Genomic DNA, 14,835 nt, shown 5'->3' with positions numbered 1-14,835 from the left:
CTGCAAGTACAACGTATGTCAAACCGTATCTTTCAACACTTTCCATTCTCACCGCTTCTTCTGCTATCTTGGTCCATTTTTATACAACAATTTTAACAACAATATATTTAACATTTATATACAAAATAAAACTAACTGTAAATAAACTGTCACTAATTACCTTAAGTCCCGAACATACGAAGAAACTGAAAATCTGCTATCTCCACCGACGTAATATTTTATATTTTTCTCCCAGACTTTACTACTTTGTATAATTTCACCCAAAATGTCTCCAACTACAATAATTACACCCAAATACATAGGTACAAATTCGCACACTCACAAATACACTTTAAATACATACACATTACACACTTGCAACATTACATACACACACATTATATACATTCACACTTCATACATACACATTACATACATACACTTAAGGATCAAATCGTGATCAAATTCACATGAGTTGATTTGCTTTCATTGTATTTTTATTTTATTTTATAAGGTATAACTTTTCTTACTTCTGTTAATTAACTTTAGTATAGCAGTAGGCTTTACAATACATAGTGTAATTTTAGTTATTTAGTCTTTTATCACTAAGATGCATAATTTATGATCGTTTGCACCATCACCTAATATGTAATTACTCTTGTAGTTTGTTATTGGTATGCGGGGGGGGCTGGTGACTTGTACTCCAGGTTCCTCGAAACCTATTTCAGGCACCAGTCTCTCACAATACTAGTTGATAAGCTCACTCACTATGTATTTGCAAGCAATGTATCTATTTACCTAATGTTGTGATGAGACAAATAAATTCTATTCAAATCTTACCATTAACTTGCACAAAGAGAAAAAATTCCAAGTAAAATGAAGTGAAAATACTATAGCTGTTTTTGTACCCCATAAACTTCAACGTGCAGCTGCGATTACAATATTATATTATCTCAGACAACTTTTATCGATACTTTAAACAACGTTCCAATCAATTTTCGTACCACGGTACCACCATTACTTATTTGCGCTTCCCGAATTCAATTTAACACGCTTCCTTTTTATGAGACGTAGGTACCTATCGTGTTTACAAAGTGAAATTATGTTTATTACATCACCATAGAAGGCAGTGGTAATTCTACTGATTTTGATAAACCAACAAGCTCCGTTAATTTCGTATAATCGAGTCGATAAATTGTCGATTGAACCATAACTGGATAGTGTGATCGGATGGTCGGGTTCTTAGAACCATTATAACTCCTCAATAAATACATATATCAGATTTTCTATTTTCTTTTATTTTCTTTATTTAAGGATCACAAAAGGTCGTTACATGTGTACTTAGGCTAAATACAGTTTTTTTATATACAAGTTGGCGTATGCACTACCGGTTATATGTGACCACAGCTTACACACAAGCGTTAACATAAATTTATGAAATTGATACAGATAGACATTAATGAAGATAGAGTTTTCTATAACACAAACATTCACTTTATTATGTATTTCAATTAATATTACAAGTTATTTTTATTAGTTTACTCATTCAAGCATAATAGTATCGATTCAATCCGGTGTATGTGTACATACCTTACCTACACTATTTTTCATTAAATTTTTTAGAAGCTCAAAATAATTTAATTTTTAGAAGCTCAAAATAAATGATAACTACCTAAATGATAAATTCTACATTTTATTTAATTCTTTATGTACAGCATTTTTTCCACAGTCCTGTATTTCAATATATTCCCATTTTAATAGCATAGAAATGCGTGTGAAAGCAAAATAAAAATTGTCATAAAGTAACGGACAAGGCCTGAGAGGGCAACGTGGACGTGCTCAGAAATATCTCACGCAATCCCTGTCCGTTCGCCGATCGCATCTTCGGGTTACTATGCCGGACATGTATTCCATCGAAGTATTTTGAGTCTCTTTCTCTTTATTTTTAAGAAAATTACTGTTAAGTTATTTAACACAAATTTTAGACCGTATTATTAAACAAAAACAATACATATTGCGAAACAAATTTGTGAGTTGTTTTCTTCTCCCCAAATATGTATCTATATAAAATAATATTTTGCATGTTCACAAAAACGCCGACTTACACACAAGAGTAGGAGATAGACACGATTATGGCACAAGGAACAGGAATAGAATTGAAATGCCATTTTTCCGATTAGCTAAAGTTAAAAATTCATTTATGGGTCAAGGTATACGCTTATACAATTATAGAATTCCTCTCAATATTAAAGAGTTTAGTAGTTCTAAATTTAAAACCTATATAAAAAATGTACTAGTTCAGAGAGCGTACTACAGTATTCAGGAATATATGGACGATAGAGAGCTCCGTCACGCTGGAACCCGCTTTAAAAAAAACCTTACTTTTTTTCAGCCTATTTTACCTACAAACGGTGCTAATATATGTAGTATAGGTCAATTTTTTGTAGTCTTATTAGTTACTTAGAAAACATCATTGATATCGTTCGAAGTAAAAAATATAAATAATAGCGTGTTGATTAGTTTAGGAATGGGTTCCAAATTGATTGTAGTTTATTGTAGTGGCAAGAAAATTCTTTATTTGCGTTGTTTTATCTCAAATTATTGCAAGAAGGTCACAATAACAAGATTTTAAAAAATAAATAACACTTTTTCAAAAACTACAAACGATGCTAATAAATGTAGTATAGGTCAATTTTTTGTAGTCTTATTAGTTACTTAGAAAACATCATTGATATCGTTCGAAGTAAAAAATATAAATAATAGCGTGTTGATTAGTTTTGGAATGGGTTCCAAATTGATTGTAGTTTATTGTAGTGGCAAGAAAATTCTTTATTTGCGTTGTTTTATCTCAAATTATTGCAAGAAGGTCACAATAACAAGATTTTAAAAAATAAATAACACTTGTTCAAAAACTACAAACGATGCCAATAAATGTAGTATAGGTCAATTTTTTGTAGTCTTATTAGTTACTTAGAAAACATCATTGATATCGTTCGAAGTAAAAAATATAAATAATAGCGTGTTGATTAGTTTTGGAAGGGGTTCCAAATTGATTGTAGTTTATTGTAGTGGCAAGAAAATTCTTTATTTGCGTTGTTTTATCTCAAATTATTGCAAGAAGGTCACAATAACAAGATTTTAAAAAATAAATAACACTTGTTCAAAAACTACAAACGATGCCAATAAATGTAGTATAGGTCAATTTTTTGTAGTCTTATTAGTTACTTAGAAAACATCATTGATATCGTTCGAAGTAAAAAATATAAATAATAGCGTGTTGATTAGTTTTGGAATGGGTTCCAAATTGATTGTAGTTTATTGTAGTGGCAAGAAAATTCTTTATTTGCGTTGTTTTATCTCAAATTATTGCAAGAAGGTCACAATAACAAGATTTTAAAAAATAAATAACACTTGTTCAAAAACTACAAACGATGCCAATAAATGTAGTATAGGTCAATTTTTTGTAGTCTTATTAGTTACTTAGAAAACATCATTGATATCGTTCGAAGTAAAAAATATAAATAATAGCGTGTTGATTAGTTTTGGAAGGGGTTCCAAATTGATTGTAGTTTATTGTAGTGGCAAGAAAATTCTTTATTTGCGTTGTTTTATCTCAAATTATTGCAAGAAGGTCACAATAACAAGATTTTAAAAAATAAATAACACTTGTTCAAAAACTACAAACGATGCCAATAAATGTAGTATAGGTCAATTTTTTGTAGTCTTATTAGTTACTTAGAAAACATCATTGATATCGTTCGAAGTAAAAAATATAAATAATAGCGTGTTGATTAGTTTTGGAATGGGTTCCAAATTGATTGTAGTTTATTGTAGTGGCAAGAAAATTCTTTATTTGCGTTGTTTTATCTCAAATTATTGCAAGAAGGTCACAGTAGCATGTATTTATATTTTTTACTTCGAACGATATCAGTGATGTTTTCTAAGTAACTAATAAGACTACAAAAAATTGACCTATACTACATTTATTGGCATCGTTTGTAGTTTTTGAACAAGTGTTATTTATTTTTTAAATCTTGTTATTGTGACCTTCTTGCAATAATTTGAGATAAAACAACGCAAATAAAGAATTTTCTTGCCACTACAATAAACTACAATCAATTTGGAACCCATTCTAAAACTAATCAACACGCTATTATTTATATTTTTTACTTCGAACGATATCAATGATGTTTTCTAAGTAACTAATAAGACTACAAAAAATTGACCTATACTACATTTATTAGCATCGTTTGTAGTTTTTGAACAAGTGTTATTTATTTTTTAAAATCTTGTTATTGTGACCTTCTTGCAATAATTTGAGATAAAACAACGCAAATAAAGAATTTTCTTGCCACTACAATAAACTACAATCAATTTGGAACCCATTCCAAAACTAATCAACACGCCATTATTTATATTTTCTACTTCGAACGATATCAATGATGTTTTCTAAGTAACTAGTAAGACTACAAAAAATTGACTTATACTACATTTATTAGCATCGTTTGTAGGTAAAATAGGCTGAAAAAAAGTAAGGTTTTTTTTAAAGCGGGTTCCAGCGTGACGGAGCTACGATAGAGGGTTGTCGCGTAAAAACCACAGGACAGTTCTTTGGCATATTATAATATATTATGTATAAGTTAGATATAAGTTACATATTATGTAATATTGACATGATTTTAAAAGAGCAACTATGGAGTTTCTTGCCGATTCTTCTCCATAGATACTGCTTTCCGAATCGGTGGTAAATGTTAAAAATACTTATGTAATGACGATTCGAAAGTGCTACTAAATAGTAGTCTAATTGAATAAATGAATGTTTGAGTTTGAGTTTGAAATAAAATTTAAATATTATTCCAAATTACAATTATTTGGATACTACCTTATATATGTTATTCAGTTATTATTCCTTTTAAAATTATGAATCAAACGTAAGTTTGAAAGAATTTAACTTGTTAGTATCAGCTAATATTCATAAAATACATCTTCATATCAATTTTGAATGATAAATGACTTAAAGGAGCAAATTTTTAATTTATTCAAATTTTTACAAAGTAATGACATAATTTATCAAAAATGTATGCCTAAAAGGGTTTTAATTAAACTGAATTTTACTAAAGGAACACCAAAGACACCGCACCTCGTACCGCTAATCAAGGGCGGTAGCTCAATCAAATGACAGTCATAAATCTCCAAAAACCAGAAGATTCAATTACACGGCTACCGGAAGGCAACAAGAGTGGCAATAACAAATTATTCAAGATAAATAAAGCTTTTTTAATGTTCAGAAGAAGCAGCTAACTGGTTTTACTTATCAACTCTTATCACAAAGATTTTTAATAAATCGGACACTTAAGATGTTTAGCCGGTCTTTTTATGATAAGCCTGAAAGAGTCGTGCTACCACACTAATGCTTCTTAATTACTCTAAATACATGCTCATTAAAGGATGCCGGTAATAATATTGAATTTAAAACAAAGATGTATAAACAACTCTATTAATCAGAGCACGTACTCGCATTTGAACTAACGGAAAAGAAAGCTTCGAAAAAGCGTCATTTTTTTCACCAGAGAAAGCGTCAATTCTATATAAGGTATCTGTTTAATAATTTGATAATCACGTGGGTTGAATATAATAAGTTCTAGCGAGACTACATCTTGAAATCTAATGTTATCAATTGAATACATCCAACGTGTCGCATGCCGACACGGCTGCGGCCCGGCGCGGCGCGGCGTCAAGCGTCTTTGCTCTGAAGCGCCGCTCTTATCTACGTCACTATTTTGCACTTAGCCCAAAATCTAATAAAATTATACCTTAACACAACAAAATTACGACTCACTTTTCAGCATCCCCTAATAAATGGGTATTAAACGGTCAGCTTGAGATAGTTTTTGACTTGATCGATGAAACGTGCTTTTAATGCCATCAAAAATTTAAAAATTGAAACCTGAGATTGAAACGCGATTGCGTTAAGTGGGCCGCCTCAAGCGGAGAAGGTACCAAAATCTTACAAATTTAAAATGACATGAAATGCTTATAAACCGAAGTATTTACAGCTGTTACATTAATTATAGTGGCAGCGGTTAGTGTTCTTGGAAAATCTACCTAAAGTTAAATTGTATCTTCAAATATACAATTTTAACTGTAGGTACTCGTATGAATCCATTGTATTGAATATGAAAAATACAGCATTGTCTAGAAATAATTAAAGTTGTAATATTATAAAAACGTAAGCACACCATTCTACGTCTTATCAACAAATGGGGAACTATAATTTGCTCGATTGGTTGCAATAGGCGCTGTAAAATATAAAGATCAAAATACCAGCAAATACCTCGGACATGGAACAAATTCAACATTCTGTGCCCTCTAATGACTTTCATTTGACAATCATTAGATTTGAAAGATCTTTATCCTTATAATGGGGGTATAAAATGAGTAAATGACCGTCTAGACTTGATTACTAGTAATATATAAAATAGGTATAAACCCACTCTATACATTTTCACATACTAGGTGACATTGCTGTTTCTTTTACGAATTTTAATTACTTATTCTTACATTTATTGAACGACTGGTCTTTATGTATGTGGATGACCTACAAGCTACTTAAATGCCAGTTGTAAAAACATATAAAGATCATCCATTTCGGCTTCTTTGAACCATCATTTGTGATGATTACCGAAAATGTTTATGTAAATAGCTATTTTCCATCGAATGTCGACAACTATTTCTAACTAATTTTTAATGAGTTTGAAGTTTAATAAGATGATCCTAATCATAGCTTAATGCAAACATGCCTTACATATAGTTCTAGAGACTATGTTATCAATGGTTTAATTATTGCAATTTATATGATACTATTCAACAAAATATAATTATTGTTAGAAATAAAATCATTTTAAGTTATTGTATTATACAACTGTGTAAGCTGAAACGACAAATTAATGTAAGACAAGATAATCCAATAACATAGTAATGGCTCTATTATCGTTTAAAAACGATTTTATACGTGCTTTTCATGATTTTCTTTTAACATCAATAAGCATGATGTTTTTAACAGCTCACTTTTTATACATTTTTGACGAAGAGAAATCGATATTTCTTGCTAGCTTTTGAGTTACCTATTAATGTAAGTATTGATACTGTTAAAAAGGAGTTAAAAACTGAAGTAAGCATGTATATTACGGTGATATTTACGAAAATTATTGAAAGAATTTGGGAACAAACAAAACCGGATTTACGATAGGTCTACGCAAACGCAAATACGCGTGTGTAAATATCATCTGTTTATTTTCGTCTCCCATGTGCCTATTCATAGTTACCAAATGGCCACAAAAGATAGTTCAGTATCGGAAAATTCTGCTTTCAAATAAATAAAGCCAATAAACTTTTTCCACTAGTTACCTATGTCAAAATTATTTATTATCCTGTGATAACGGCACATAGAAAAGATTACACCGTTTCGAGTGCAGATTAGTTCGATAAACGGTACGTGTATGACAACAGTGTGCTTCTAATTTGCCTCTATCGAAATAACGCAATTGCGCCTTGTCACTGCAATGTTGGGATTCGTTTTATGTATTGCTGGAATTATATCTGTTGGTAAGATCAATTTCTCATCATTCATTCTTTTCGTACGTTTCTTCTTCTGTATTCTTCTGTACGTTGACCTAGCTAACTTTTCTCTAATACTACGTACCTAAGTAGGTATGTAAAGTCACTCACTGCGAATCGAAATTCAAAGTAGAACAATAATTTTAATGGTTGTGAAATGAATTGTTCGCAAAACAAAACGTTACCGGTTACATCATTGAATTTGTGCCTGTTTGTCGTTATGAATGAAGTTGAGCGGTGTCCGGTTGCCGCCCAACGCTACCACACAATGGATCCCAGGCTCATCTCGCTTCGCAACTACCTACCGCTTAATAAATATTTATTCGATCCACTGTTGACAATCGTATTTACATTGTCATATATCTAAGTACTTTGTGTCGACACGGCGCCGCGCGTGGGTTTCTTTTATGTTGATCATCACTTGTTTTAAATTTAGGTTAGTATGACTACAGATAAGCGATGATATCGTACTTAACAGCAACAGATTTGTACGACAATAGTTTTTTCAATGAATGTATTGTCGGATATAACACGTACGAGATAGCTTTACCATAAGAAACACCTTTTATCATACATAAATCTTCTTATAAATAAAAATGAATCGCAAAATGTGTTGGTAAGCACATAACTCGAGAACGGCTGAACCGATTTCGATAATTCTTTTTTTATTATATTCCTTGAAGTACGAGGATGGTTCTTATGTAGAGAAAACGTGAATATGTACCACGGGCGAAGCCGAGGCGGACCGCTAGTTTACATATAAATATAATATGACAAATCTTTGCCTCTTGCTTTATATTCCTGACTGCTCTTTGTTTCGTTTACGTCCTTAAATCAGTTCTTTTATTGTGTGATAAAGAATTAAAATTATCAATAACGATTTTTCGAGACATGATAATTGATAAGATATCTACGCTTCATAATATTTATATGCGTTATTATAATTATAGACGTATGCCACATGTTGCAGGTTGTTACCGATTATGATAAAAGAAAGTAAGATAACCCAATTTAAATGCGCTTTAAATCTATGCATTTAGTAAAGTTTCGGATAACATACAATATACATATTTATTAATCTTATAATGTCAGAAATAAACTGACTGTCACATAATTATAGTATTGAAATTGTATAAATCCATTGAAAGGAATCTATATCATTACTTTCATCGAAAATAGGAAAGCTGTATTAAACTGTCACTTGCCCGCAAAGGCATACCAAAACGTGAAAAACGGATCGCAGTCCAATAATATTACGGTCCATACGAACATTCCGAACGTCGAATTGATGATCGGCAAAATGGCGCGAAACGCGGGAAAATCACATATGATTGCGGTGTTTAAACAAACGTGAAGCGAGCCCCAAAGTGGTCATTACCCGATGTATGTCGATCAGTTACGGCCGGGAAGCTGCTACCTACTCAAAGCGCTACCATAATGTCATAAGTTCAGGTCGTGTGTAGCTAATCTGCCATTTTATTACCTAGCAAGATTAAAATTGATTTACCCTTTAACGTCGCTTGCTGAGCGATTTGAAGATCATACTGTGATAACGTTTTACCAGATTATTACCTGTATTCATGATAATTTGTATAATACCTTTTTGCCGTAAATAAATAAAGATTTTGCTCAGTGATCTACATGACTCTCTAGAAAAATTCCTCTTCTTGGACTTCTAATTTTTTTAGGCACATATCTCATGAGTAAGAAACTAAAAAGTAACTCACATCTCACACCAAAAGCCAATTCTATACGCTTCTTAAACTCTTGCTCTAATATGATTTGTCCTTGCAAAAATTTGCTCTACATAGACCATTATTTTAGTTACAGCAGAAAGTTGCTTCCACCAACGCTGTCTGGGTTGCCATCCTCAAGAGACCATTTGGCCAGGAACCTCACAGGAATGCACTCCCTCCAATTGGGTTACAGCTCAATGGCTACACAACTTAGGTCACCCACCACCATCTACAGATTCAAAAATAAATATAGAAATGCGCTGTTTAAAAATGGTAGCAACACCGGATGATAAATCATGTAAGTACTGAGTAAGTAAAATAAATCAAATATTGCAGTTATGATCTAAAAACCTAGAAAAAGTTTCCTAAATAAATATTGTGATTAAAATTGGTCGTTAAGTTTAAGAGTTAATATTATAATAAAATTACAAAATTAAATACAGAGATTATCATTTCTTTCTACAATACCGGGTATTTATTTCCGGTTATTAGGATTAAATATTAATTAGGAGTATCTATCTATAAATCTGGAAATATTTTTTTTTTTTCAGTTGGCAATACTGTAGACGTGATACGAGGATGCGTCCCAAAGGTACAAATAGACTCCGTCTGCCTTGGTTTAGAGGCAGTTGAACGTGCTCGGGGCCACAGCGACGCAAGATGTTTCATATGCAGAGGAAATGACTGCAACTCCTCTACCAGCACGCACGCTAGTTTTGCGTCTTTAGCTTTACTCACATTGTACCATGTATTGAGATGAACTGTTAATAATTATTCAAGAACTTTTATAAGATAATGTCTGCACATTACACACTGCACATTATATACTTACTATAACATTATTATTATATTAGATTTTAAAATAAGATGGTAAAAATGTAACAATGACATTAGATTTAAGTAATGCGTACCCCGTATTTGACGCTCTAAGTACGTACTTAGAGCATACTACTACATGGATAGTCCCGCTTGTGATGATAAAACAGCGCCTTTTTCATTTGTTAAGCAGATTCACACCACATAATATGTTAAACTAGTCTACTAGTTCACATAGAGCGAACAGCCTCGCGAAGCATTTTCCGCATGAGGCTTTTCGGTCTACGTGAACGTGTGATTCAGCGAGGAAAGCGTGTACAATTTTATAAGATAATTTTCTTGGCGTAAATTTAGGGTTTTTATACACATTTATTTCTTACATTTCTTTGTAAACAAGCTTATTTTTTTGCTTATTGTAATCTAGTCTAGTTGGAAATACAATGTACTGAAGCTCAAATTGTTATCTACGTAAAATTGGGTTTACAAAATAAATGGTTTTTTATTTAGTCAAATATTTTTTTATTACCTTTATAAAATTATAAAAGTGCACAAATATTTAACAACCTATGTACTATTCGAAGCACCGTGAAACATCAATATTATATCCCTGTTTATCTTTTAAAATACACAACCAATAGGATTAACATCAGCGCAATTAATATAAAATAGAATAAAATTACTGAAGACTAGTATATAATAACATAAATGCATAGGTCAGTAAAAATATAAAAAAAATCATTCGATAGAAAGTTAATGAATAATCTGGGAAATTGCCGTATATACTATAATCGAAATTATCCTAATATAAATGAATGTTGGCTCACACTTATCTAATTTAAAATAAAATAGTATAAGTACTGAAACATGAAAAAACATAATAAGTTTATTCATAGTTAATCACAGATAAATTAGTAAATCCATTATTAGTTGATTATTACATAATATCACCCATAAAGTGATGCAATTGTTATTTAAAATGTAAATATTTATAAATTACAATACCTACAAAAATGAAAATATTATATTATCAGATCAATTCATAGTAAAAAAATTTAACTAGCTAATGGCAAATAGGTAATACATACATAAATGATCTTTATGATCAATTTTTCTCGATTTTCTATCCTAAAATGGAAACTAAATAGTACTTTGAAAGATTGCACTCTTGTTGGTTTTCAGTCCAATGTTCGAATTAATAAAATATAAAACAAAATTAAAGCTTGTCAGATATCGAAATTTACGTATCCTAACGAACATTTAATTACCTTAATCTATTGTACATTGCCAGTATAATTTTGTACCATAAATATTTATCACATTATCGCCAAGGCACTCGTTCAAAATGCCAAATCTGTCCATTGTCATTTACGCATCTTTTAGTTGTTAATGGATCAGTGACGCCATCTTTACTGTTACTTATTAGTTGCGTCAAACATAAACCTTCAGGTGTTTTCAATCGCGGTCCCTTTTGCTTCCATACTTGTTTATGACTATTATTACAACTCTTCCAAACCGCTCGACCATTACCCTCTTGTAAACATAGACCTTCATCGGCCATTATTCTACCGTCCATTGTGTATACGAGCAGTCTTTCTAAATCAAGATCACTCCCGCAGCTAATACCAGATGCCGGTCCACCAAGACCTGGCGTGCCAGCAAGTATTCCCAAGCAACTACCCTTTTCGTTACGTATCCGACCAAACCATCTATCATCAGTAGGGAAAAAATGTTGCGGCCATACATTCTCCAGATACCATTTAAAACTTTTACATTGTAAATTCTTTCTCAACGTCATTCTAGCTGCTACACTGTGATGATCACGAATGTCTGCATCGGAAGGGTTAAATTTGAAGAAAAAGTCAGCCCATTCGTCCATCCACACGGATGCGGCTCTAGCGAGATTCGTGTTAAGTACTTTGGCCACACCACCGGGATATTTATATGGGCTGTGTCGTCTAAAAATATGTCCTACTCGAGAGCAGGGTGTTATTTCTACTCTCGCACCGCATTGCCACGCTCGCCAGGATAGTTCAAGATTTTCTCCACCCCATATTAGCATACTTTCATCATATCCACCTAGTCGCCAAAATAAACTTTTTCTCACGGCAAAAAGGCCGCCAGCCATCGCTGGAGTTGGATAAGGTTTAGATGGGTTATTAGTTTTAGTCATCATAACTTCGTCGCTCGGCATCAGCCAGCGGAAATGCAGTCGCCAACTGAACGCGCCCCAATGCGCATCAATACTCTTTGTGTATGCTAATGTTTCGTCTGACAAAAGGTCTATGTGTGGGCATATGAATACATCATCACTTCCTGCTCTATCTAAAAGAGGCTCGAGCCAGCCTTGTGTGACCTACAAACACATTGTTTTTTTTATATGAAAAAATACAGGTGGCCTTAACACTAAAATTTAATTTTTAACATAAAAATACCATGTGACATAATCTCCTTATTGTTAAATAAGTAGGTACCATAGAACAGTTTTAAATAGTCTATTTAAAAGCAACAAAATTAACTATTTCTTATATATCGATCTTATTTTAAAGAGCATAACATATATTTTATGCTTAAAACTTGCAATCAATAAAGGATGAAAGACTGATTTTTTATCCAACAGGAAGCATATTTTTAAAATAGTCACACACAAAACTAATAATTTTAACAGTGAAAAAAGCCACGAGTAATCTGTTTTCTGTAAAGTATTCAAAAAAATTCTTAGTATTTAATTTAGTCATACCTCACAATGAGCATCTAGAAAGACCAACACGTCTCCCGTTGCCTTATGTGCTCCCATGAGCCTAGCACCAACCAACCCTGTCCTGTTTGTACTTCTCAATATTTGTACTTTATTTAATTTTACTATAGCATCGTCTAATTCTTTACCCAAATATCTCCTTGTGCTTGCATCGTCAACTAAAATAATCTGAAAAGTGAGGATATAGTATTAACTTCTTTTTTATACACTATTAGTCTTAGAATAAAAAGGACATATTGTTGGTCAAAGTAACGTAAATATATATAGACTTCCAGCAAATATCATAAAATGTTTTTATACATATTATGGAGTATTCTGTGTTCTGCTGAGTCTATTAATTTTTACACAAAACTTTAACAAATCCAATGAGCTCATCATTCTTTGGCTTTACTAATAAAAAAACAAATTCTTAATATATCATTGACCATCCATTTTATTTTATTAAAAAATACAGTGATAATATTTTTACAACATACAATACTAATTATTACCACTTACTTGTTTCAATAAACCTGCAGGAGATCGTAATATCACAGACATCACAGTTCTCATAAGTGTAGACCAAGCTTCATTATGGAAGACTATAATAACGCTTGCGGTTGGCAAATTTTCTAAATTATATTGCACATTCCTGCAACTACAATAAAAATATTATGAGTAAAAGTTTGTGAGTCAGTATTCAGAATTTACAAATTGTAAGCTAGAATTATTTTGTATCCTTTTGATTGATTACTGATTATAAGCTATATTACATTATGTTATTTTTTATTTTTTTAGTCAGCTTTGAGTACATATTTCAAACTATTGAAACAACTAGTTCAATCCCTTTTTCTTAATTTTTGTTATGACAGGCCGGATAGGCCTATAACATAAATGTTAAAACAGTGTGGAAATATGCACTGTAATTTGTTGATATAGCTTGAATTATTTATTATTGAATCTTATTGTACTTGTGCAAAGAAAATATTTTCAATATGAGTCTTTGTTCTTTTGGAGCTATTTTTATTTAAACAGTTGTTCTTAAAACTCAAGGTTACTATTAAGTTACATTACCTCTCACTTCTCATGTCTGGCAGGGTTCTATTAATGGATATCTTATCACTTACAAGTATGTTATAGGAATGTAAAGCATATAATTCTCTGGCAGTAATGAGTTCCCTCTGTGTCATTTGTACGGGGCGACCACCCTCACCCACTCCCTCTACTGGAGCGTAGTTATTGCTATTTACCATTTCTGCAACAAAATGAAATCATATTATTAATACATTTATTATAAAATTAAAATAGTGTATAAATTATAATAAAATATATACCCTCTGTTAAATTCCCTCCAGAGTTTCCACCAACATAGTGACCAACAATTACCCTCATTCCTTTAGTGTCGACATAAGAATCTTGATCAAAATGAATTCTACAACATTAACATTAAAATATATTAAGCTTTTATTAAAATATGTATAATATTAATTTAAGAAAGTATGTATTCTAAATGGGTTTTTTGTGCTTACCTGTCATACCAGTGTTTGTTATTTCTATTTTGTATTGTATTATATAAAAGTAAACTTGTATATAACATTACATTTACCAAAACAATTAAAATTATAACGAGACTTGTGATTTTTTTTCTTCGTCCTCTACAGAAATAACTCCAGACCTGCTATTACCACAAAATAATATTATTATTATTAGAATTTTAATTTATATCCAATGTCAAATTATTAAAACTTAAAATTCTTCCGACTTACTTTTGGGAGCACCATTTTTGTAATTTTACATACTTAGCAGCACATATTCAAGTAGCAAAATTACTATCAACATAAATAAAAAGTGTCTTTTCTATATATTTCCTTCATATTTATTACATTGGACGATTATATTATATTGTTTACAGTCGTCTGATTCCGATATCTTGTCAAAAAAGTATCTCACCAG

General features: G+C 31.5%; 2 protein-coding genes across 3 annotated transcripts; one reads left to right on the top strand and one right to left on the bottom strand.

Moving 5' to 3' along the window:
• The first annotated feature begins 7,149 nt into the window (after positions 1–7,149).
• LOC123698041 lies at positions 7,150–10,660 on the top strand. Its single transcript, XM_045644630.1, has 3 exons — positions 7,150–7,584; positions 9,421–9,630; positions 9,884–10,660. The coding sequence occupies exons 1-3, from the start codon at positions 7,542–7,544 to the stop codon at positions 10,090–10,092; spliced, it is 462 nt and encodes a 153-aa protein (XP_045500586.1). The 5' UTR covers positions 7,150–7,541; the 3' UTR covers positions 10,093–10,660.
• On the bottom strand, positions 10,632–14,835 carry LOC123698038 (polypeptide N-acetylgalactosaminyltransferase 3-like). 2 transcript variants are annotated; one of them, XM_045644628.1, is made up of 7 exons: positions 14,649–14,835; positions 14,412–14,560; positions 14,217–14,314; positions 13,957–14,137; positions 13,402–13,540; positions 12,886–13,071; positions 10,632–12,501 (listed from the first exon to the last, which is right to left on the bottom strand). In XM_045644628.1, the coding sequence occupies exons 1-7, from the start codon at positions 14,661–14,663 to the stop codon at positions 11,467–11,469; spliced, it is 1,803 nt and encodes a 600-aa protein (XP_045500584.1). In that variant the 5' UTR covers positions 14,664–14,835; the 3' UTR covers positions 10,632–11,466. The 2 variants fall into 2 exon arrangements, with proteins under 2 accessions (XP_045500584.1, XP_045500585.1); XM_045644629.1 differs by lacking the exon at positions 14,649–14,835 and having other exon boundaries at positions 14,489–14,524.

This window comes from Colias croceus, chromosome 15, assembly GCF_905220415.1.
Source record: "Colias croceus chromosome 15, ilColCroc2.1".
NCBI classification, from domain to species: Eukaryota; Metazoa; Arthropoda; class Insecta; order Lepidoptera; family Pieridae; genus Colias; species Colias croceus.
This window is presented reverse-complemented; position numbering and strand designations above follow the sequence as displayed.

Coding starts and splice junctions, on each gene's coding strand:
- LOC123698038 (XM_045644628.1), bottom strand. Junction 14,315..14,411: donor AACAAACACTGGTATGACAG/GTAAGCACAAAA, acceptor TTAATGTTGTAG/AATTCATTTTGATCAAGATT. Junction 12,502..12,885: donor TTCTAGATGCTCATTGTGAG/GTATGACTAAAT, acceptor ATGTGTTTGTAG/GTCACACAAGGCTGGCTCGA.
- LOC123698041 (XM_045644630.1), top strand. CDS start 7,542: ATGTTGGGATTCGTTTTATGTATTGCTGGAATTATATCTGTTG. Junction 7,585..9,420: donor TGCTGGAATTATATCTGTTG/GTAAGATCAATT, acceptor CCATTATTTTAG/TTACAGCAGAAAGTTGCTTC. Junction 9,631..9,883: donor AACACCGGATGATAAATCAT/GTAAGTACTGAG, acceptor TTTTTTTTTCAG/TTGGCAATACTGTAGACGTG.